This window comes from Tauraco erythrolophus, chromosome 3 (genome assembly GCF_009769465.1).
Source record: "Tauraco erythrolophus isolate bTauEry1 chromosome 3, bTauEry1.pri, whole genome shotgun sequence".
In the NCBI taxonomy this organism is placed as follows: domain Eukaryota; kingdom Metazoa; phylum Chordata; class Aves; order Musophagiformes; family Musophagidae; genus Tauraco; species Tauraco erythrolophus.
In genome coordinates this window covers 47779815-47802060 of record NC_141467.1, presented here as the reverse complement: position 1 = coordinate 47802060, position 22246 = coordinate 47779815, and the positions used below count along the sequence as shown (strand labels likewise).

The 22246-nt window shown below is 44.8% G+C and overlaps 1 protein-coding gene across 1 annotated transcript in view; it reads left to right on the top strand.

Moving 5' to 3' along the window:
- The window catches only part of MTCL1 (microtubule crosslinking factor 1), a 106897-nt gene extending 101432 nt beyond the window's left edge, over positions 1–5465 (top strand). The window contains 6 exon segments of the mRNA XM_086609295.1: positions 289–1198; positions 1200–1281; positions 1284–1453; positions 1455–1704; positions 1707–1849; positions 5427–5465. Of these exon segments, the coding sequence (XP_086465421.1) occupies positions 289–1198; positions 1200–1281; positions 1284–1453; positions 1455–1704; positions 1707–1849; positions 5427–5465 (1594 nt within the window).
- The last annotated feature ends 16781 nt before the right edge of the window (positions 5466–22246 follow it).

The window sequence follows — 22246 nt, the reverse complement described above, 5'->3', positions numbered from 1 at the left end:
CAAAGACATTTTCTGTGAATGGTCTATTTGTGAAATTCATCCTACTGCTTCGTATTTCAGACATTGCCAAGCAGTAATCCATGAGAAAGCAGTAAATTAAGAGCCATTAATAATCCCTTTGGTACTTTTAATGACACATCAGGAATGCTTGCATTTCACAGCTATTTTAAAAATAATAAAAGGGAACTTTAATGAAAGAGAGGGCTAAGTGGTTTCATACATCGTTCATAGTCGTTCTGTGAGATTTTCCAAGCCTATGAGTGACATTCGTATGTTCCATCTCTCCAGGGCGATGTCCGTTTCTTCTATGTCAGAATTTCAGCGCCTGATGGATATTTCTCCATTTCTACCAGAAAAAAATTTGCCTTCATCCAGCAGCAAAGATGACATAACCCCTCCCCTGTCTCCTGATGATCTGAAATACATCGAGGAGTTCAACAAAAATTGGGATTACAGTACCACTAGGAACCATGGTGGGGCCACTGAGAAGCCTGCTGAAGGCTGGGCAGAAAGGACAGAAATGGGGAAAGCTGGGAGCGATCCTGCTTCAGATCCCTTCCAGGCATCATCATGGTACCTTACCACCAGTGTCACTATGACAACTAACACCATGACCAGCCCAGAGCACTGTCAGAAGCAGCCAACAAGGAGTCATGGCGTAACCGAAAAAATGGGAGTTCGGGTCTTTCACAGCCCTCCCGTTGTCCGTAGGTTTGATAACTCGGTGATAGCTGGCAGCGAAGGGAAAAAACAGGTTGAGCCGGACTTCCTGTTTTCTGTGACCAAAGCTATGGGGAATGTCGCTGAAACAAAAGGTGCTTCCTCGGATATGTTTGGAAGATGGTCTTGTGACCTGGCCAAACATCATAAGGATTTTCTGGATAGTGGTCTTCATCCCATTGAACGTCCTATTTGCACTACTGTGGGCTTTGCCTCCCCCTTGCACAGCCTGGAGATGTCGAAAAACATGAGCGATGATATGAAGGAGGTCGCTTTCTCTGTCCGAAACGCAATACGCTCTAACTCTAATTCAACGGAGCCTCAGTTTAAGGACACCGCGTGTCAAACCAACGGTATGAGAACGACGGGGACGCAGACCACCCAGACGATCAGTGTTGGCTTGCAGACGGAAACCCTGCGCAATATCACCAGCAGTCCACACAAGTGTCTGACGCCAAAGGGGGGGTCCACACCTGTCCTCTTCACCATCCAGAAGCCTAAGAAGCAGACAAGTGACTCCTGTCATTGAAAAGGTCCAGGCTAAGTTTGAACGCACATGCTGCTCCCCAAATATGGTTCTCCAAAGTTGCAAAGAAAAATCCTTCCCAAATCAGACCAGCCAAATAACCGGACTTTGCCTGGCACACCTCAGAAAGGATTCAGTGAATCCGCTTGGGCTAGATCAACTACTACAAGGGAGAGTCCTGTCCACACCACCATCAACGATGGCCTCGTCCAGTTTGTTCAACATTATTGACCATAGCCCCATCTTTCATGAGACCCTCCAAAAATGCCCCAGGTCTAGCAGTCGGTCCAGGTCAGCAGAACCCAGACCAGAACTGGGCCCAGTGCAGGAGCCATCTACAAATGCCCGCGGCAGATCACCCAGTCCTCTCCGGTTGGGGACAGAGATGCAAAAGGAAGAAGGGACTGAGGTGACAAGTATCAGGCAGGACTTATCTGCTCCTCCAGGGTATACACTTACAGAAATGCTGCCAGGATCTTGAATAAGAAACTTTTGGAGCATGCCTTAAAGGAAGAGAGAAGGCTACCTTCACACAGCCCACCAAATCTTAGCAATGACAACAGCACAGGAGAAATTGTCAAAGTAGATCCAGGGTCCATAGAGGTAATGAGTTTGTTTGTTTTTCCTCCTATAGCTAAGTGCACTCTTCTTTGAACGAATGCATTATGAGATCTCTTGCAGTCCTAGTGAGTATGTACAATGAATATCCTAGTCCTGTCATGGTACCACCAGTGAGTCCCAGTCATGAAACTATGGGATTAGTCACTGAAGAACTCGTTAAAGAATTGATTTTCTATCCTGACAGCTTATCAGGCTCGAAAGCCTCGGAGGAGCTTTATCCTTTACAGGATAAAGATGCCTTTACGGGATAAAAGTGGTTCTCTCCTGAATGACTGAGATAAGGGTTTTCTGTCAGAAAACACATGACACGTTACAGATGCTCTCGGGACTCTAGGTTTGAGTAAATTTCTCTTTTATGCTGATTGGAAAGGTAGACTCTTTTTCCTATGCAAGAATGGGTGTTAACAAGCTTGTGTGAAAAATAGCCTCTGCAGTACCCTGAACCAGAACTTCAGGGCCTTCAGCATACCTTTTCTGAACGTATTTCATTAAGTTTGGCTTGGGTCTGTGAATGTGATTAAATGGCATGACATTTGGTACTGATTGTTGCAGCCTTACAAAAAAAAAAGAAAGGAAAAAAAAAAGATAATCGACTAGTCTAAGCACATACATACTTAGTGTTTAAGAACTCTTTAGATATTTTGCCGTCAACAGCGTAACACTCATCATCTGTCTCAGCAGGTGTGCCCAACTGTTGGGGTCAGATTCTCAGGTACAGTAACATGCTACAGCAATCAACAAAAAGAGGGTGTAATGATGGACAAAAACTTCCAGTTATCAGTGTCTAAGCCTCCTGGTTCTGGTGAATCTTTGTGCACAGGAGAGTGTTGCCCTGAGGAGACCTGGAGAAGCTGAATTATGCCCAGCACATGTCATCTTTCTGTTATAGCACTGAAGTGGCATGTGCCCTCCTCATCAGTGATACTCCCCAGAGCAGGAGCCCCTCATCTTCTCTGCCCCTTCCTTTAGCATCCTCATGTTGCAATGGGCTCCAGCCACAGGGCAGCTGCTCCTCCTTGACCCCTACACACTCCAGATTTTCCTACCTGGGCCTACTAGGCTCACTCATACCACTTCTGCCTCAGATAGCCTCAAGGGAAGGTTCAAATCCCGTTTTTCTAGGTGAACATTTGGTTTGAAGGATCGTGGGAACCTGAGTGCTGAGACTTTTGGTCTGCAGTTTTGCCTTGCACTAGCAACTGCTTCCCAACAGACAATTGGTTCCTCTTTTGTAGGTACTGCTCAGAGGATATGATCTTTTTTGCCTAAAAGAGGATCCAAAGCTGAGGATATATTCCTTTTATGCAGTTTAAACAGATATGAATAGTGAAGTTTGTACATATAAAAAAGAAACCACATGCACCTTATAAATAACAGTGAATGAAAGTCGGCTTTCCGGACAAACTTCCAAGTGAACAAAAGTGGAAAGCAGCCTCATTTATTTGACTCTCCTAGCTATCTTGTATTTTGTCGTTAGTTTCAAATTACTGGGAATGCACTACCGGTTCCTGTTTGAAAGCGTGTTGCACTTTTACAGGTTCAAGTCAGCTTTGCCTTCAAGGCATCCCCGGAAACTCTTCATTTCCTCCTGCATCTTTGAAATGTCTCAGCAAGATTTCAAGTATAAGTAAGCAGATGTCATCCCACATCATCACAAATTGGTTCTGGCAAAATACAACTAGCGTCAGTACCTGAGTTTGATGCACAGAGAGGTTTGTGTCAGTGCTGTTTAGCAAAAAACCCATTGACCATCAACCTGGCAGAAAATTGCTCCTCTTTGTGAATTCACGGTATCTTTTGCTAATTTTTGAGTTCCGAGCCTCAGAGTTAAGACTTGGTTTTCCTTGCAACTCTTTACTCAGTTGTTATGGCTGTTGTCTAGATGTACAGATTATGATCTTGAGTGGTCCTGTCATTTCTCAGGAATGTGCATTGAAAAGGAAGGTGGTGGGCATTCACATGATGAGCTTAGCTTTTCTTAAGGGAGGTGATGCTCTACAAGATGTACTTAATGGAGCACAGGTTCACTGCTGAAAACAAAACCACAAATAAGTTTCAACTATGCAGATGCCTTGGTTATTTATGGATTACACTGACCACACAAAGTACACTTTGTACAAATTCCACTTAGCACATTTTGTACAAAGCCAGATGCAGCAGTTCAGCGAATGGTGATCTTGGAGGAGGCAGGCTTCGCTTGGGGCAGCGTCATGTCCGCACTGCCCCTACCACCCTCCTGTAGATACCTGCTCTGCTTCTCTCTCTGTTGGTTTCTGGCCAAGACAAGTGACCTTCTTACCACCAAACGCCTTCTTGTTTCTGTAGCCAGGCAATGGTATATTAATGCCTTTTAGGCTTGCATAGAGCACCTGTTGGTGGCTTTTCTTTAATTTGAGTTTCTGAGTGGTTTAGTTATGTAATTTTAGTTTATATTCCTGCTGCATATATGAAATCTAGTTCATATATATATTTATATGTTTACGTACATACATATGTGTGCGTGTGAGTGTATATGCAGACATAGTGGTAATAACTCTGTATTTTCTAACTTGCCCAGAGCCGCTTACAAGCAAATTCATATCTACCCCGTGCAGCCTAGTAGCATCTTATCCTGCTAATTCACTAAACCACTATTTTACTTGCATATCATGGGATTTATGAAATATTACTATTAAAAATTACCTATTAGCATTACCTAACTAACAATGTAAGAGCAGTATGAATGCTTTTTGTTTTATGACTAGCAAGGCTGTAAATCATAGGGGTTACACAACAGTCCTGGACCAGAGGTCAGACCTGTTTCTGGAGACAGCACTGGGAAAGGACCATCCACAAGGACCCACAGAGGAGAGGGCAGCAGCTTGTCCTCTGCTCACTGGGGCAGAGCAATTGCCACACACTTGCTGCCTGAGCCATTCAGCATTTGAGGGGGAATGTTAAAACGAAGGGAAGTGTTGTCAGAATTAAAGTGCTTTTGCTTTAGTTTGAGTCTTCATCCAGTATCGCTGTTAAACGTGAACAAGGAGGAAGGGTGAGCAAAGGGCTTTCATGAAACCGGAGCAACAGAAGCATGAGCAACGTGAGAAACATGAACAACATAAAATATCGGTCACTTTTTATTGTTAAAGATTGCCTAAGCAGAAATTCTTCTTGAATTCAAATGAAGGAAAAAAATACAGCTTTATATGTCTTTCATGATGATGTGGTTTTTCCCTAGCCTTAATCAAGGTTGGCCAAAGGATAACAGATTCTTTCTCTCTGCTGAGTAGAAATGTTTGGTTTGTTTAAGGCTGTGTTCACTTGTGAGACTGTGCTAGAATTGTAAAGGGTGGTTTGTTTGCTTCCTTCCTTTCTGAATCTTTTTCTGCTAGTGGCTTATCTTTTCTTTTTGATTATTAGTTTCCCTGTGATAACAGCGGTAACATGATCGGAACGGGTAGTAACATCTGGAGACTGCTTCCCTGCTGACATGAAATTTTCACTTTAAAAAAAAATAACTGATTAAAACAGTTCTTCCAACCTACTTGCTTTCTTTTTCTTTTCTGTCTGTTCTGTCTAGAACCAAACTGTCTTATTAACTGCCCCCTGGGGACTCTAACCCTGCCTGCCTCACTGCTGTAAGTCCTTTCTACCTTGTTTCCAGAGCTTTCTGAAAGCGGTCACTTTTTGAACGTGTGGGTTAACAAAGGGAAATAAATGATCACAGGTCCAGAGGTATCGGCACCCACTTGACATCCCTGTGGGGTCCTTCGTATGCGACAGTCAGGAAGCGCTCAGGATAGGAGCCCATCTGCCATCTCCTGCAGTCACACAGGCTACGAAGAGGTCACACTAGAGCCAAAATTTGTGCTGTTGGGGTTTTTCATTAAACTTTAAAAGATCGTCAAAATGTAAGACCAACCTAAGGGTATGCAAAAACGGTGGGGATGGACTCAGACTTATAACAAACATCTTTTTTGTTTTTCTTGTGACAATACACAGCACTGCGCAGGGCTTCTGGCCACCTTGGGGTTACGTTCCCTCCAGCCATGACTACAGCAGCAGGAGGAGAGGGCTGCAGACAGGGGGTCCAGCACCAGCCCATGGCTGATGGTCACCTTTGCTCATTAAGCTGTTCCCAGCCCAGATTTGGCCAGTGGCCGGATTTTGCCGCAGCAGAGGAAGGGAGGGAAGAAGCTGTGCAGATGTGAGCTGTGACCATCTGCTCCACCTCAGAGCCAGAAAATTCTTTTATTTAGTTATTAATAGGCATAGCATATATTAATAGGTGGCTGTCAGCCTGGCTTAGGAAATAGCTAGAAACTAAACCTGAAACCATCTTTCCCGTTTTCAATATTAGGGCTAAGAAGTACTGCCTGTCCATGCACACCCCCAGACAACCACCAAACTACACTACCCATAGGATATTAACTTTTAAAAAACATTTCTAGCTATGACAGCTACATGTGGTAAGTGAGGAGGGGCTTTCACAAACCGTTCCAGACAGTTTCCTTGTCGTGGCCGGATTTCCTTAGTGCCCACCGACGAAGCCATGCTGCAGGTGGGGGTGACTGACTTGGCAGCCAGCACGTTATAAGATTACGCTGCCAGTCACTTGTTGGCCCTGGAGCAACATCCAGTTGCCAGCACAGCCTTGCGTTGCGCTGGGCATGTGTACATCACAGATAAGATGAGCTTAACCCTGCCGTTCGGTAAAATCTGACCAACATCTGCAGGCGGTGCTGGAAGAGGGGCTTTTGAACTGGGAGGCAGCAGTGGAAATAAATTTTGTTATCACCATGCTGACTGTCATTTACTGTTTGAAAGTAGAATAAAGCAGCCAGAAGCAAGCGGCGCTCTAGAGATATCATTTTAAGCCGCTGTTTAGAAAGAGGCTAAGACAAAAGCCGCAAATCTCATCGCCTCAATTGTTGCACTGCCTGTGAGGGTTACTGCGCATGATGGGTTTCTCTTAACAAATCTGAGTCTCGTGGCAGCTTTCACAGACCATATGTTGCCCCAGCCGCAATGGGATAAGGTGAAAGTAAGGACACAGAGTCAATCTTCTTCTTAGCACCGACTTATATTTCAGCCTCACTGTTGTTTTAGCGAGGGTGGTCGTGAAGTTCACGGTGCAGGGATGAGGCGGGGGGCGAGGATGCAGAGAGGCAGCGGGGCAGGCCTGGGCTCCATAGCCCCCCTGAGCAGCTTCTGCAAGACCTGCCTAGTCTTGCTCTCCGCGAACGCCGAGGGCGGATGAGCAACTGCACGTTACCCTGTTGGCTGCATATTGCCCAAAGGCGCCGAGGTTCACCCTCCACAGAGACTTCCCCAAGTCTGACGATGCACTCTCTCCAAAACACGCGCCTGCACAAGCTCCATTCCCATACCTCAGCTCTGTGTCTTCAAAATTGATCTTTCTGTCATCTAACATTCATGTTTGGTCCTCCCACTGCAACAGAGCGGTTCAGTGGCACATCACCTTGTTGTTCACTGCCAGTCATATCATGTTACCTACTCCGAGTTCTCCACCCTAGGCACGTTTCTCCTTCTCCTTTGCTTCCTACTGCGTTGTTCTACTGCTGCCTTGGTTTCCCTGTGCCTTACCGTGTTGGAGCTTTTCCTTTGCATTGTATCATTTCTGGTCTCTCTCTTGATTTATCACCAGTTTGCATTCTGAATTTGAGGCTGTTTTTTATTGAACTCTCCTGTCCTCTCCAGTGACTGCTCCTCAGCGTACACATTTCTATAGGTTGACAACTCCTCTGATTTGCTTTTATAAATTACAAAGCATGCAATGGAATTCAGAAGTTTTGCTTTGGCACTGCAAGACAGGCTTGCTCCCACCATCACTCAATCCTGATGCTGGGAGCATTCAGAGCGAGGCAGGAGGCCTAGCTGTGCTATGAGCAAAGCTCATAACTATTGGAGGCAATTACCACTAAGCGCCAGGGTGAAAAATCACAGCTGCAGATTGTTCCTAATCACAAGGCAGGCTACCAAGCCTGAACAGCGGAAAGTTGGTGAAGGAATAAAATTTCCATTTTCTTCCACTGCTATGAATTTCCATTTTCTTCCACTGGAGCACCTTTCCTATGAGGACAGGCTGAAGAGTTGAGGCTGTTCAGCCTGGAGAAGAGGAGGCTCCGGGGTGAACCTTATAGCGGTCTTCCAGTACCTCAAGGGGGCCTACAGAAAGATGGGGAGAGGCTATTCAGGAGGGCCAGTTGTGATAGGACAAGGGGTAATGGTTTTAAAATAGAGGGAGGTAGATTCAGATTGGATATTAGGAAAAAATTTTTTACCATGAGAGTTGTAGAACACTGGAACAGGTTGCCCAGAGAGGTGGTGGATGCTCCATCCCTGGAGACGTTCAAGGCCCGGTTGGACGAGGGCCCTGAGCAACCGATCTAGTTGGAGATATCCCTGTTCCTTGCAGGGGGGTTGGACTAGATGACCTTTGAAGGTCCCTTCCAGCCCTAACGATTCTATGATTCTATGATTCTATGAATGTCATCTTTAACATACAGTACCACTGAATCCTGTAATTCAGGCTTCAGCAGCTGGCGGTAAGAGTGATGTTCCACAAGATGAAATCTGTAGGTAAGCTCATCTTTAATCCAGCTGGAGATCATAACTACTCCTGTAGTCATAATTCTGCTGCTAAGAAGTCTTTCCTGCATGTCAGTCTGAACTGTGAATCAGACAAAAATAGCCAGTGGTTGATTTCTCACCCCCACTTGCAAATGCCAAACCTGGCCTTTTTATGCCAGGTCAGCACTTAGAGCAATGTGATGAATAGTGGATTTTCCTGAATTATCATGCAAATGTACTTTTTCCGCTCTTCTCTTTCTAGCACAAGGAGAAATAGCAAATAGAATTTGTCAGCTACTCCAGCTCATCCTAGACCGCTTCATTCATTCTGTCCTTACCTATTCCATAAATCACAGCCATACATGCAGATACCTGGAGCCCACACACAGCCAGGTGTTTGCTGCTTGCTTTTGTCCTGCAACACAACCGATGCTTAGCTTTAGTTTGAATTTTTTTGCTCTTAATTCTTTGCGCGTCCAGACAGCTCTAATGCAAGTCACTAACCGCTGTTTTGCTCTCTTGGCTGCCAAGGAACTACCTTGTTCTGCACTAGCCCCGTCCCTCCAACCCTGCTTCTCCCGGCCAGAGAGACCAGCGAACCGGCGCCCACCGTCGCGATGGGCTTCACATTCCCCTACTGCCTCACAGTCGCAGTTCACCGGAGACCTGACTTCCTCGGAGGAGAGCGGAAGCAAGGAGCCGCCAGCAGAGACCCCCAGCCAGGAGGCGAGCCGGCCTGATTCCACATGGGATTAGTGGGGCCACGACTCGCCTCCGCCAGGTCGCCCGCCAGCCGTCTCTGCCGTGAAGGAGAGAGGTCCGCTTGGAGAGGTCAAAGAATGTTCTCAGATGCAGCTGCTGAATGTCCGACCTGGGAAACAGAGGTGTTTCTAGAATGAAACAGTTAATGTGCCTGTAATAACTTAATTTTTTTCATAGCTGAGAAAACTATTTTTGTCTCCATCTTTTCTACATACAGTATATTAGCAAAAAAAAAGGTAAAAATGATATAAAGTAAGATTTAAAATAAAATGTAAATTAAGTTTTAAGGGAATTTGAATACGCGCTCACGCTCTCTCCAAATACTGACTGCCTTTTGGTTATATTTGCACTGTTATGTTTTCGATTTTGGTTTTGGGTTTTTTGGGTTGTTTTATTTTTTATTTCATGTAAAACTAGGGTCTTAAGTTAATTTTATTCTATTTTTATGTCAGTGTTACTGTTTTTTAAAAGTAAGGTTCTTAAAGATGCTTCGACTGTCTGAAGCGATACCTTTTAAGTAGTGAAGAAAGCCATTAAGCTAGTTCACTAGACTTGTATTAATTGAGATGGAGGGGAATACAGGTAAACACAAGAAAAGTGTGTAAAAAAAAGAATGCCTCAGAAAGTCTTATGGAGTTAGCTGTAAAATACACCTACAATACTTGACTTGCATGCCTCTGGGTCCTCGCACTTTAGTGCATGTACATACTGCTACTGTACCATCACATAAATGTGAGTCAATCTGTTTCACTGTAATATTGTTGTGAATTTACCTGTACTGTACTTTTATTGTTGGTATTCTTGCATTGACTATACAAAAAGAGTTTTTAAATTATTGTTAGCAGTTCAACTGGCTATGTACAGCGTTTACGGAGAACTTCCTTTGTTTTGGGAAAACCACGGAGATCTCTGGGCATACTAAATTGTAACTGGTCTTGTTTAAGAGTCTGTTGGAGACCATGTGAAGTGGAAATAAAACCCTCAGTATTTACAAGCTGCTTGAGTGCTTCGTGATGTTTTTTTACAATGGTACTTCCCAGGTTCATTTAACTGGGGGGAAAGCCCCCAAACTCAAACTCGTCTTTTGTTCATAAGGGAAGAAGAATGCTTCTTTATGTGAAAAAATCATGGCAAACCCAAATATTATGCTGTGCTCCACAGACTTCTGTAAGCACTGGATCAGGCCATGAGAAGGTTTCTAAATTCCCTCACTGAACTCTGCAAAACAGCTGCTTACACAGATAGCAGGACCCATCTTCTCAGCTCCTCCAGGGCCATATGGCTTGTTGCTTTCGGTCGTTCATGGGAGTTGAAGCCAGCTAGCTAAATATAATACCAAAAATATGACATGTCCAATGTTAATCCACGCTTATGTCTCCTCTGCATTACACATAGAGACCAATAAAACCAGGGCTTTTGTAGAACTGATGGCTAACACTGAAAAGTAAATGCAGCCGAGAGTTTGCGTGCTTCCGAGAGGTGGAAGCCTCTTGAGCTACTTTGCCTGAGACCATCTGTTTGGCCATGTGCCTTCTCGGGAGCCCCAGAACTGCTCTGACTAGTTATCCCATCGCTGAACTGGCTCATTCCTGTTTGATTTCCTTTGCCGAGGCTTTCTGAGCCTCATTTGTTAAAGAGCACCATCTGGAATCCCTAGAAGCCTTCCTGGTTAACTGTCAAGCAATAAGCCCTTCACATCCTGTCCTGCTACATCACGGCCAGCTTTCTAGGAAGTTTAATTCAGCTGTTGGATGAGAACTCCCTAGCTTCCAAACAACAGCCAGTTGAGATCTGATTTCTCTCGCATCAGTTAGGACCACGACTATTAACTCAGTGTCAAAATGTCCACCTGTTGGTCATCATTATACCAAGATAGGCAATGACTGAAAAGTACTGTTGTCTAATGGCTCTCTGGTGCTTCAGCCAAAACAAAGGGTGTCCAGTGCTGGTCCTGAGCAGCAATAGTCATATTGGTGATAACGGCCTTCCCAGCTGTCTCAGAGCCTCACTGCTAGCATATTTTGTGAGCATCAAGTTGACCCTGCCTGAGTCTGAATGCTCAAAATTGTCCATGGTAGCCACCCTGCTTGCTTGAAAATCTTCTTGCTGCAACACTTTGCTGAATTGTTGCAATAATTTCAATGTGGGAGTGGAAGGAGGAGTATGTGCAAGAAGCATTAAGAAGGTCAAAGAAGAGGCGCAATGGTTGTTGAAGAAGACTTAAGACACAACTGAAAGATCCTTGTTTGTTTTCAAAATCTCAATTAAGCAGGAGCAGCTTTGCATGGAGAGGGGGGGGGTTGCTGCTTCCTTAAAAGCTCTTTCTCCTAGATGAAGTAAGTTAAAGTTGCAAATGAACAGCAATGTTGACTACCAGCAAGTAAAAATGCTGGTTTGTTCCTTGTGACAGCTGTAATTTTTTTTTTTAATGATGCAGAAGAAAATTCAGGTGACTGGTTTGTCGCTTTGATACCAGGAAATGGTATTTGCCTTTCAAATGAAGGATGCACCAGCCTCCAGAATTAGCTGCTGGCCGTTCTGAAATAGGAAGGTCCGTGAGGATAAGCAGCTTGACAGGTAAAGTGCTTATGAAACAGCAGGAATCGCTGAAACAAAAGCGAGACAGCAAGCAATAGCAAGAAGAAGGTTAAGCGCAAATAGAAATTCTGTGAACGATCTTCAAAAGAATCACATTAATTAAACATAAGCTCCTTTCTAGTCTAATTAGCAAATACAGTGACATTGAGAAATCATATGTTTCTACTGACTCTTTGGAAACCCCAGGGCTTTTATCTTCCAATATTCCTGCTGATGGGGTTGGAGGATTCCCTGCTCCCTCGCCCCCCCCCAATTATTCCAGCACATTTCAGAATTACTTAAAAATAAATAAAAAAATGATGGGTCTGTAGTCCATCTAATGTTGTTTTGAAAGCTTCTACGATAAAATGAAAAGTCTTTTATAGAAGGTCTGCGGCTCACTCAGTGTCTGGGGGGTGTGTGAATTATTGCTTCATGAATAACCGGAGCAGGAGAAGCCTCACGGATTGCCACACGAATTAGTGTAAAGGGAGGTGAATGCATCTATCACAGCTTCACCTGACGAGGCTGAAATAGACAGCTGGATTTCACCCAGGGGTTTGTGGCACCTGAGACATCGGCCTTGGGATGACACCCAGTCCTGTAACCCAACAGGAATCAGGAGCAGGACCATGATCCATGGCATCCCTTCCAGGTCAGCCAGCTTGTGGAGGGGCTGCAGCATCCCAGGGTGTCAGGGTGTCCCTCCTGCCACAACACTGCAGTGTCCATGTGGTCACCATGAGGTGGAAAAGTCACCCCTTTTGCCCGCTTTCCTTCATGCTTCTTTGCAGTCAGCCGCCCCCCAATGTGCTGCTCCCCTTTCCACACCAGACAGACCTGGATATCACTGGTAATGGTGTACAGCCTCTTAACTCACCAACCCAGGTCTACAAGGAAAGACCCAAAATAGGACCTGGGATCTGAATTCATGGCAACACCACACCTATGTTGTGCCACAGTGCCAGGGCAAGGACCAGGCTTGGACCATTCCTGCCCACCCGCCTCACATCCCCCTCTGTGCAGAGGAAATCTCTGTGCACGTATGGTATCCCAAGTCGTGTATCTTCCCTCCATTCCTTCCTTCCTTGAATATCTGGAGCCATCAAGCTCCCTCATATTCTTTTTGGAGGTACCACATCTCTGCTTGCTTCCTTTTATGTAAATCTTTGCAACCTGCTAGAGTATTATTAAGCTGCTGAGTACATATAATTTTCATATGAAATGACAGCTAATATCTTCAGTATCCACATAGCCCAGCCTGTTTTCTGGAGAGGCTTAATGGCTTTAAGCAAAGCCTGCTTCCCTTCCATGTTTATCTTCTTCTTATCCATCTTGCAGGAGTATGAGACATTCTGCCATCAGGTCTGGGCGAAAGAAATTACTGCACTGCTATAGATGTCTCTAAAATAAAATTTAAAAAATATCGTCTGTTGCTCAAAACCACCATTTTCTTCCTAGCTGAGCAGATTTAGGACTTTTTCTCTCATTATTTGTTCTTTTCTTATATATAAACATCTTCTGAAGGGGAATTCTGGCATTCTCTGAAAAATATGTGAGAGAAACCCTGAGAGGAGGTGGTCTGCAGGATTTTGCAGGTGAGGGAAGGCTGAGTGAGCTGCTCAGCAAAGCCGGCGCAGCTGCTTGTCCTGGAGCTGGCCTGAAGAAAGGCAGCATTCCCTATGGAGTAACTGTTTGAAGGCTGGGGCTGTGCAGACTCAACACAGCTCCTCAGAAGTCCCTAATTTGGCAGCCATCAGTTGCAGGAGGTCGAGAGGTGGCTGGCAGAAGTGCTCCTCTGCTGTGGACAGGGCACTCAAACCTGGGTTAGTCTTGCCCAGGGTGATGGACTGAGATCTGAGGAGACAAAGTCACTGAAAAAAATATTAAAAAAAAAAAAACAGTATCCTTGGCAGCCACAAATAGAAGGATATCTGAATGAGAAGAAGAAAGAAGGTAGTTTGGATATTGAGTTTTACATGTCTCTTGGTGGCAGCAAGGCTGGCTGAGCAATGTAAGTGGATACTGCAATAAAAAGGGAAGAGTGCGCCAGGCTATGCAATGTGAATCCTATTAAATGACACAATAGCAAATTTTGGTTTGTCCTTGTAAATCCCTAGATTATTTTTTATATATACCTTAACTGGATTTTATAATCTCTACAGTAAGACTTTAGAATAGGTTTACACAGAAAAATGTCACGGACCCAGGTACTCTCCTCATTCTCTTTCTGCGTCTCTCCCTGCTGTAATCCCTCTGGATTAGGCTGCAGGAGAACCTAGTGGAAGTGGACAGGCTCATCCCAATGACATTGCTCAGCAGGCACTTCTTTCTCATTGAGTTGGTTGGAACCATACTGGCTCCAAAATGTTAAGCCCTGCTTAACAGGCAACTGGGAACAATTTTGAGGTATTGAAAAGTTCCCACTTTACACAGGAGAGGAGCAGTCCATATATTTTAGCTACCAAGAATTGCAGTGTTAAATGCTCAGGCAATTAAGAATATAAATCTCATTGATTTTTCTGCCCAGAGAAGAAACTGAAGTAACATAGGCACTTTGAGAACTTTTATCACAAGTCTCTGCCTACAGCTTCAGGATAGAATCACAGAATCATAGAATGGTTAGGGTTGGAAGGGACCTCAAAGATCATCTAGTTCCAATCCCCCTGCCACGGGCAGGGAAACCCTCCACTACACCAGATTACTCAAAGCCTCATCCAACCTGGCCTTGGAACACTTCCAGGGATGAGGCAGCCACAACTTCTCTGGGCAACCTGTGCCAGTGCCTCACCACGCTCAATGTAAAAAATTTCTTCCTTATATCTAATTGAAATCTCCCCTCTTTCAGTTTAAAGCCATTGCCCCTTGTCCTATCACCACACACCCTTGTTAAAAGTCCCTCTCCAGCTTTCCTGTAGGCCCCCTTTAAGTACTGGAAGGCTGCAACAAGATCACCCCGAGCCTTCTCTTCTCCAGGCTGAACAGCCCCAACTCTCTCAGCCTGTCTTCATAGCAGAGGTGCTCCAGCCCTTGGATCATCTTCGTGGCCCTCCTCTGGAACCGCTCCAGCAGCTCCATGTCCTTCTTGTGTTGGGGACCCCAGGGCTGAATGCAGTATTCTAGGTGGGGTCTCATGAGAGCAGAGTAGAGGCGCAGAATCACTTCCCTCGGCCTGCTGGCCACGCTTCTTTTGATGCAGCCCAGGGTACAGTTGGCTTTCTGGGCTGCAAGCACAGGTTGCCGGCTCATGTTGAGCTTCTCATCCACCAGCACTCCCAAGTCCTTTTCCTCAGGGCTGCTCTCAATCCGTTCTCCGCCCAGCCTGTACTTGTGCTTGGGATTGCCCCGACCCACGTGCAGGACCTTGCACTTGGCCTTGTTAAACTTCATGAGGTTCTCACAGGCGCACCTCTCCAGCCTGTCAAGGTCCCTCTGGATGGCATCCCTTCCCTCCAGCGTGTCCACAGCACCACACACTTGGTGTCATCTGCAAACTTGTTGAGGGTGCACTCGATCCCACTGTCCATGTTGCCAACAAAGATGTTAAATAGCACTGGCCCCAGTACTGACCCCTGAGGAACACCACTCGTCACTGGCCTCCACCTGGACATTGAACTGTTGACCACAACTCTTTGAGTGTGACCATCCAGCCAATTCCTTATCCACTGAGTGGTCCATCCATCAAACCACGTCTCTCCAGTTTAGGAGAGACGTGGATTTGACATGTCTTCCAGTTTTAGAAACAAGGATGTCATGTGGGACAGTATCAAATGCTTTGGATAAGTCCAGGTAGACGATGTCAGTTGCTCTTCCCTTATCCTTCAATGCTGTAACCTCGTCAGCAGAAGGCCACCAAATTAGTCAGGCAGGATTTGCCCCTAGTGAAGCCATGTTGGCTGTCACCAATCAGCTCCTTATTTTCCATGTGCCTTAGCATAGTTGCCAGGAGGATCTGCTCCATGATCTTGCCAGGCACGGAGGTGATACTGACTGGCCTGTAGTTCTCTGGCTCTTCTTTTTTCCCCTTTTTAAAGATGGGGGCTATATTTCCCCTTTTCCAGTCAGTGGGAACTTCGACAGAATGCCACGACTTCTGAAATATGATGGATAGTGGCTTAGCAACTTCACCGGCCAGTTCCCTCAGGACCCGTGGATGCACCTCATCAGGTCCCATGGACTTGTCCACCTTCAGGTTCCTTAGATAGTCTTGAACCTGATCTTCTCCTACAGTGGGCAGTTCTTCATTCTCGCCGTCCCTGTCTTTGCTTTCTGTGACTTGGCCTGTCCAGCCTGTCTGTCTCTAAAATACAGCCTCTGTTCCTGATGTTGTCTGAGAGAAGATATGTATTGTGTTGCTCCTCGCTCAATTTCTGCACGCTGCATTGGCAGGACAGAAAAAAATTCCACTTTGCATATATGAATGAGAGGAAGAACAATAAAGGCCATGATTTTGTCACAGCTATTTCCATGACAAAACCGAAGACTTTTGAGAGGATATTTTCTTAGTACAATGTCACTGTGGTTTGTCATAGAAATCACATCTTAGACAAAAATCAAAGCCCTGGCTTCACAAATTATCTGTGTTCCCCTCAGTCTGTGATGTCTCTGACAACACCACAGCTTCACTATGTGCACATAAAATGCAAGTTAAATATATTGTACAGGCATCTTAAATGTTTTACAAATAGGAATTGATGTGTAGTCATATTAAAAAGAGCATATTAAACGTATTTTTTAATAAAGTGGTAGAACCATGAAATAGTTGGGAGGAAAACAGCAATAGGAAGTCAGGAAAGACAGAATTAACCCCTGGAAACTAGCACCCTGAACTGTCTTTGGTAAATAATGGCCCGATTCTGACTTCCCATGGAGCAGCCCCAGACCTGTGGCTTGGCTGTAGCAAACCTTGAGTTGTGCTACTGCATGGGAGGCCACACGAGGGTACAGACCTTCCCTGTATGTAACACTGACAGCATCTATCGAAATCAGTCCACGTTTGACTGACAGGGAAACCCTGAGATAATGGAGTTTCTGTACCATGTTTGTCCAACAAGCCCTCGAGTCTTCAGCAGAATAAGCTGGCCTGCCTAGCGGTGATGTCCTGCAGAACGCAGGGACACCCAATGGAGAAGAAATGCTGGGACCACTATTCCCCAAATTGTACAACCCTTTTCACATCAAGACCAGAAGCAAAATTATTTATTCAGGAACTGCATCACTATGGTGGACCACCTCCTCACGTACATGGGTTACTTTTACTCAGCAAATAACCAGCACATCTTCCTAGCACAGAGCTAAATAATTTAGTAGAAACATTTTGCTGCTTAGAAGAGCATGCCTGAGCTCCCGGTCAGCAGAGCTGCGTGGGATGACCAGCAGCCCCTCCTGATTCACATCAATCCTTCCCAAAGAACCGGGAGAACTTCTATTCGCTACTGACCCTGTCCCACAAGTACTGCTCAGCAACCACCAGCTCCCAGATCCAGAACTGCTTTACTTTTAGCCAGCCCCACTACCAGGGTTTCTGCTTTCTCCCACTGGAGTGAGTTACTGTGAAATCACCCAAAGGCCAGCACAGAAGATCCCTCTGGTGCTGGTTCTTCAGGTTAGGCAGAGGCAACTTCGAAATGCAAATGGAGCCAGGATGGGAAACGGAGTAAGGAACTAGCCCACTGTTACCTGAGGCCACTCCTGACCCAAATGGAAAAAAAAACCCCACCACCCTACACTAAAATTAAACTATCATTTGAGCTACTTAGCAAGTTAACTAAATTTACTGTGACCTACATACCAGAAAGCGTTGGATATGTGGAAATGCTTCTTTATGTGGGAGTCAGGTCACACAGTAGGATCCAGTTTAGAAATCCACGCACACTTTTCTGAAGCCTCCATCAGTTTTACAACAGAGAACAACCAATCTGAAGAAGCAGTGAGACATTTTTAACCTTGACATCTATTAGGTCAAGCCTGCAATGATTTTAGTCTCTCATCAAGGTAGCAGACAACGCTGACAGATGAACTGATTAGCCTGGGTGCATATTGCAGCGCAGACACAGTAATTATAGCCTAGAAACATCATTTAAACAGAAAATAAAGCATGACATGCAGAAAGTTCATTGCCAGCTGCCTAGAGGCAGCACCTCCATGGCTACTGCTCAGAAACAAAACATCAGGCAGCACATTGGGCATTAAATCTTCCTAAAAGTACATCAGCTAAAGAGCAACCACTTATAAACAGCTGATATAGTCACAGAAGATAACACAATTAATTGTATATATTGAAAACAGTCTCCTAAAAAAGGCAAATAAAGATGCATCTATCTATCTATCTATCTATCTATCTATCTATCTATCTATCTATCTATTTTTAAAACAGAAAGTCTTTTATCTTTTTATATCTAGTTATGCATATGTATGTATACAGCGGTAAAACAGACCCATAATAACAGAAACTTTGCATGGTCTATAAAATGTGCTTTTCCAAAACAGGGCAGAGGAAATGTCCCTCAGATCAGCACTGAAGCTGACCAGTCAGACCTTTCCACACCTCTTAGCATCATTTTCTGCCCCACATCTGCATCACTCAACTTTTAACCGCAGATTGCTGCAAAGCTGGTCTTTGGAAATAAAAGAGCTGAGTCACTACATACTATCTACTCTGCTGTTTTTAAACAGTATTTGCGTATAAAAGCTTAGCTCAGATTAAGAAGATAAATACAATACAGAGCTTTAAAGATAAGTTAAATGGACAGTGAAAATTGGCCTTTAATCTACTTAGGAAGTCTTTGTGATTAAAGTCTAGCATTTTTTTCTGTGCTAATGAAGGAGTAGGCAAGATGGTGACTGAAGAACTGTCTGGGGAATGGCATGTAAGTCGTGGTTGTGTTTGTTGTTGAGGCTTTTCCTTCTAAATCCTGTACACAAACAGATTTTGATTTCTTTTCCATATCAGCATGATCAGACAAAGCATAGAGACACTATCAAAAGATGCGTACATTGGCTTTCAACCTCCATCACAGTGAGTTTCCTTTTTCCAGCAGGCATCTGAGTGTGCTACCACATACGTAAAACTCCTTTTGATACATGTTTTATGCAAATAAGCCTTTGCTTTAGGGAGCAGCAGGCCACAGGCTGGCACATACATCAAACAGCACGCAAAGCCTTCCCCACCGAATATGTGGTTTATAGCATGCCACTGGATTGTAAAAATGTAAAACATCTGTCAAACACTGCAGAACTATGGCACAATGGCTGTTAAAAACAGCCATACATTGCATTAACAGAGCATATGTTTTGTAAAATCTTCTCTGAGACACCTATACCCTCAGTGGGATATTAAAAACCATAAGAAATGTATATTCTTATTCATAAGAAACAGTAATTATTCCTTCCAGTGCTTTACACTAGATCAGAAAGCAAAGGAAATGGGCACGGACTTCAGTTTAAACCAAGTTAATGAGAGTTTAGTTTATTGACTGGATTTCCTGGCAATTGGTTTTAGCAGCAAAAAAAACCCCAATATTAAAAAGGCATTAGTGTTCACTGGAAGATTTTGGAAAGCACAAGGGCAACCTGATTGGAACCGCGGCATTGCACAGGGAGATATCACTTCAGGTAGGGTTGCCCTCAGTTAACCCAGGATTTTCCAGATGAGAAATGGAAATGAAACATTATGTCCCAAATAAAATCAAAGAGGCTTTGTGTGCTCACCTCCGCTGAAAATGTGGTTATAAGAAACAGACAATTAAAATTAATTTTCTCTCTTCTATTCAGTCCTGCCACACTTACCACTTCAGTATTTGAACGCTACCATCCCACGGTTTAATAAGCAGCATGACTAACATCTGTCCCATAATTTATTTGCTCGTCTCTCCCCCAGGAAAGACTCGCGTGCAGTGGAGACTGCTTTTGTTATGTATACACACAAAAAATACCTAATTACACAAGTACACACACGTTCATATAAGTTTGTCAGAGAGGGTAAGATGAAAGTAAAGGTGTCTCATACCCAGGGCGGGGAGTGCTGAGGTTTGTGCTGTGGGAACGAGGGGGCCGGGCTAGAAGGGCCCCCAGAAGGTGCTACCCAGACACACCTCGCTCTTCTCCTGGGTGAAGCACGGTTGTGCTGGGAAGGTGGTAGCTCTCACTGTAGCACTGCTGCCGCGTGTCCTACCTAGCAGCATAAAAGACCAGACACTCCTGGTGATTGGTGTGACTGAGTGCTTGTGGAAATGTTGGAGTCTTTTACACGAATTTTAGCTGTAGTTGCTACATACAGTGCTTGGTAAAAAGAGCCAAAGAGCTTGACCAGTAATGATATACCAGGGTTTCTTCAGACAGTTTTAAGAAGCTTTCTCTATGTTGCACATTGTATTTTATCAGGAACTTGTTTTATTAGTGACAGAATCTCTATGCAATACTTTTGTGCTGGAGTGACCTGCAGAAGAAGCAGCTATTTCCTTAGTACAGGAAGAAATTGTGGTACTAATTAAACCTGAGCAAGCAGAGGCAGGAGAAAAATTTCTTTGTCTCTGTTTCTGGCAGTGAGAGAAACAGATTTACAAGGAGATTTTTGGAACTTGGCCTCTTTGAATAGGGAAAATCCATAGCCATTAATGCAATAGTGGTGCTATGCAAGAAAAGATCCACTTCTAGTTATGTTCATAATGCAGAATAGATGCCCTTTCGTTGGCTGTGTCCTGTGACTGAGGACAGGAGTGCTCTTGCCCATTTTTTTAGAGGTGTGTGCTCTCTGTGAAGATATATTTGTATTTTTTTAACTTGGATGGGAAATCCAACAATGAAAAAGTTACTAACTCAGAGAGGTCAGCAGGTCTGGGCAGGAGGGGTCAGGCAGCATCACAACAAGGGTAAGTGACAGCTTACATGAGAAACTACAACTGCCCATCCCATTTCCAGGAGCCAAGATGAAGGATGCAAGCCGCCAGCACCCGGCAGGGCTGTGTCTGACTTTCAGCCTCTTTTCTAAGCACCTGTCTGAATTTTGATACTGTTTTCCTTGTTCAGATCCTATATGAGCCCAAACAATGCTTTACGCAGCCGTTTGTTTCTTGGGAACATAAGGCAGTTTGCTTTCTCTCCTGTGACAGTTGCTGTTTTGCCAGCTGGGAAACTGAGGCATTTAGAAGTTAAATGATTTATTTAATGAGGTGCAGCAGGGCTTAGAAAACACTCCATTCCTGCTCCTTCCTAGGCTATGTTGAGTTCACTAGGCTGCCTTTGCACTTACAGTGGATCAACGGCAAGGTTTAATAAAAGCTTCCAAATCCTATGCATTTTTTCCATGAAAGAAGAAGGGGCCATCAGGCCATAGAAGGTGAGCTTGCAGGAGAAGAGCAGCTCACTGGTGTTAAGGAGCAAACGTCTTAGTATTGCCAAGCATTTTAGTTGATAAGAGCCTTAAGAAAGTTACTGAGCCACATCTTACACTGCCTAAAGATTTACCAGCAAGAGCAGACAAGGCATTATGGCCACGGGCATCATCTGCCGTCACTGTAAGGGGACTGTAGCCCTGCACTGAATTCTTCTGGGCTGCATTGTCCTGGACAAGGTGAAACTGAGCAAAGATAGATCAGCCCTGGGTGATGTGGGCACCCTTCACGAAGAGAGCAGCTCCGGCTTCAAGGATCCTGGCCATGGGCTTTCTGCTGCTGCATTGTCTGTAGCTCCCCGGAGCCCAGAAGCTTCCCTGCTTCCCACCAGGCTGCTGTGCTGCGTGGTCAACATGGAAAGGAGAGCGGAGCAAGAGATCCGGGCCGCTGGAGTGGGAATATTCACAGATCTTCCTGCTTTTTTCCAAGAATGACAGCACAAAACAACGGCATCATAAATGCCACCATTTCAGCCAATTTCCAACCTGGGAGTGTGAAATGTGCATGTGCCTTAACTGCCACCATGGAAACACCTTTCGGTTCAAGCCAGCATCCTTGAGGATTTCCTGGGAGTTGCAGGTGGGACTCTGCCATATATAGGGATTTAAACACAAAGAAGGACTGGTCTCAGTGGTGAATAAGAAACATTATGAAAATAGGTTGCTTGCGGGCATGTCACAGACTGGCAGTGACATCCGTCTCAAAGGTGGTCCTGGCCTTTTGCCATCATCCAACACGATTACGGGCCAGCTTGGCAAGTAGTGGGGACATTGTGTGGAGCTGTTTGTACAGCAAGGACGGTGCTGCAGATTGGGAAAATGAAATCTAGTACCACTTCAATCCATTTCCTTATGCTTCCTGAACTGAGGGTAAGACTAGGCCTGGGTTTAAAACAACAAGGAAAAAAAGAAGAAAGTCAGCTGCGTTTAATGTCACATTTAGCTACTTCACAGAAGTAGGTTTCCCTTTCTTCCCTGGTCTTGTGCCCTGATTTTCCATTCCGCATGTACCTACATATACCTAAAGAACCTGAGGGATTTAGCAAGGAAGAGAATACAGGATCAGGACTTGGCTG